At 47.1% G+C, this 964-nt stretch overlaps 1 protein-coding gene across 1 annotated transcript in view; it reads left to right on the top strand.

Moving 5' to 3' along the window:
• The first annotated feature begins 323 nt into the window (after nucleotides 1–323).
• LOC108800987 (cardiotrophin-2-like) overlaps nucleotides 324–964 on the top strand; it is a 7,174-nt gene continuing 6,533 nt past the window's right edge. The window contains exon 1 of the mRNA XM_018572965.1: nucleotides 324–490. Coding sequence (XP_018428467.1) covers nucleotides 475–490 — 16 coding nt within the window. The 5' untranslated portion in view covers nucleotides 324–474. The remainder of the gene's footprint in view (nucleotides 491–964) is intronic.

The following is a 964-nucleotide window of genomic DNA, read 5'->3' as shown; positions in this document are numbered from 1 at the left end:
AGAGAGAGGCGGGTGATTCACATAATACCTCTAAGGGGGGTGCATTGCCGCCCGGTAACCCTACCCCTCCTGTGCCTCATTGTCCCGGCACCAACTTCCGTCAGCTCCTTTCAAAGCTGATAATTGCAGCGAGCGAGGTGACGGCTCTGGGGGGTAAACGAGGAGGAAGCGGCGAGTCACCTATGTCAGCCCTCTCCATCGGCCGCGTCTTCCCCCCGCCCACCCCTGCTCCAAATACCTTCTCCTCGACTCACCTCTCCACGCCCGCCTCCCTCCCTCCCGGCCCCTCTCCTCCTTCTCCTCCGTTTCTTAGAAGGAAGCGGATGGTGAGAATGGAGATTCCTCTGTAAGCAGCGTGGCGGGGGGTGGCTGACGTCCCACTGAACCCAGAAGCGACATGGGGGGGTGGGGGGAGGACAGCTATAAAAACATGTCACCTGGCACACAGGTGCATCACAGGGAGCCGGGCGCAAGATGCTGGCAGCAACAGGTGAGTGACGGCGCTGGGAGGACCGACGTGGTACCATGAGACTGAGCATCATTAGATGGGGAGCCAGAGTGAGGACAAGAGAGTCAGAATGATACAAACTAAGAGAACAAGAATGATACAAAGTGATAGGGATTATACCAAGTAATAGAATGATACAAAGTAATAGAATGATACCAAGTAATAGAATGATACAAAGTAATAGAATGATACCAAGTAATAGAATGATACAAACTAAGAGAACAAGAATGATACAAAGTGATAGAATGATACAAACTAAGAGAACAAGAATGATACCAAGTAATAGAGAGAATGATACAAAGTTATAGAATGATACAAAGTAATAGAGAGAGAATGATACAAAGTAATAGAATGATACAAAGTAATAGAGAGAGAATGATACAAAGTAATAGAATGATACAAAGTAATAGAGAGAGAATGATACAAAGTAATAGAATGGTACAAAGTAATAGAGAG

Source organism: Nanorana parkeri, unplaced genomic scaffold (assembly GCF_000935625.1).
Source record: "Nanorana parkeri isolate BGI_ZX_2015 unplaced genomic scaffold, ASM93562v1 scaffold2188, whole genome shotgun sequence".
NCBI lineage: Eukaryota > Metazoa > Chordata > Amphibia > Anura > Dicroglossidae > Nanorana > Nanorana parkeri.
Note: the sequence above shows the minus strand (reverse complement) of the source record. Positions and strands in the feature narration are given on the sequence as shown.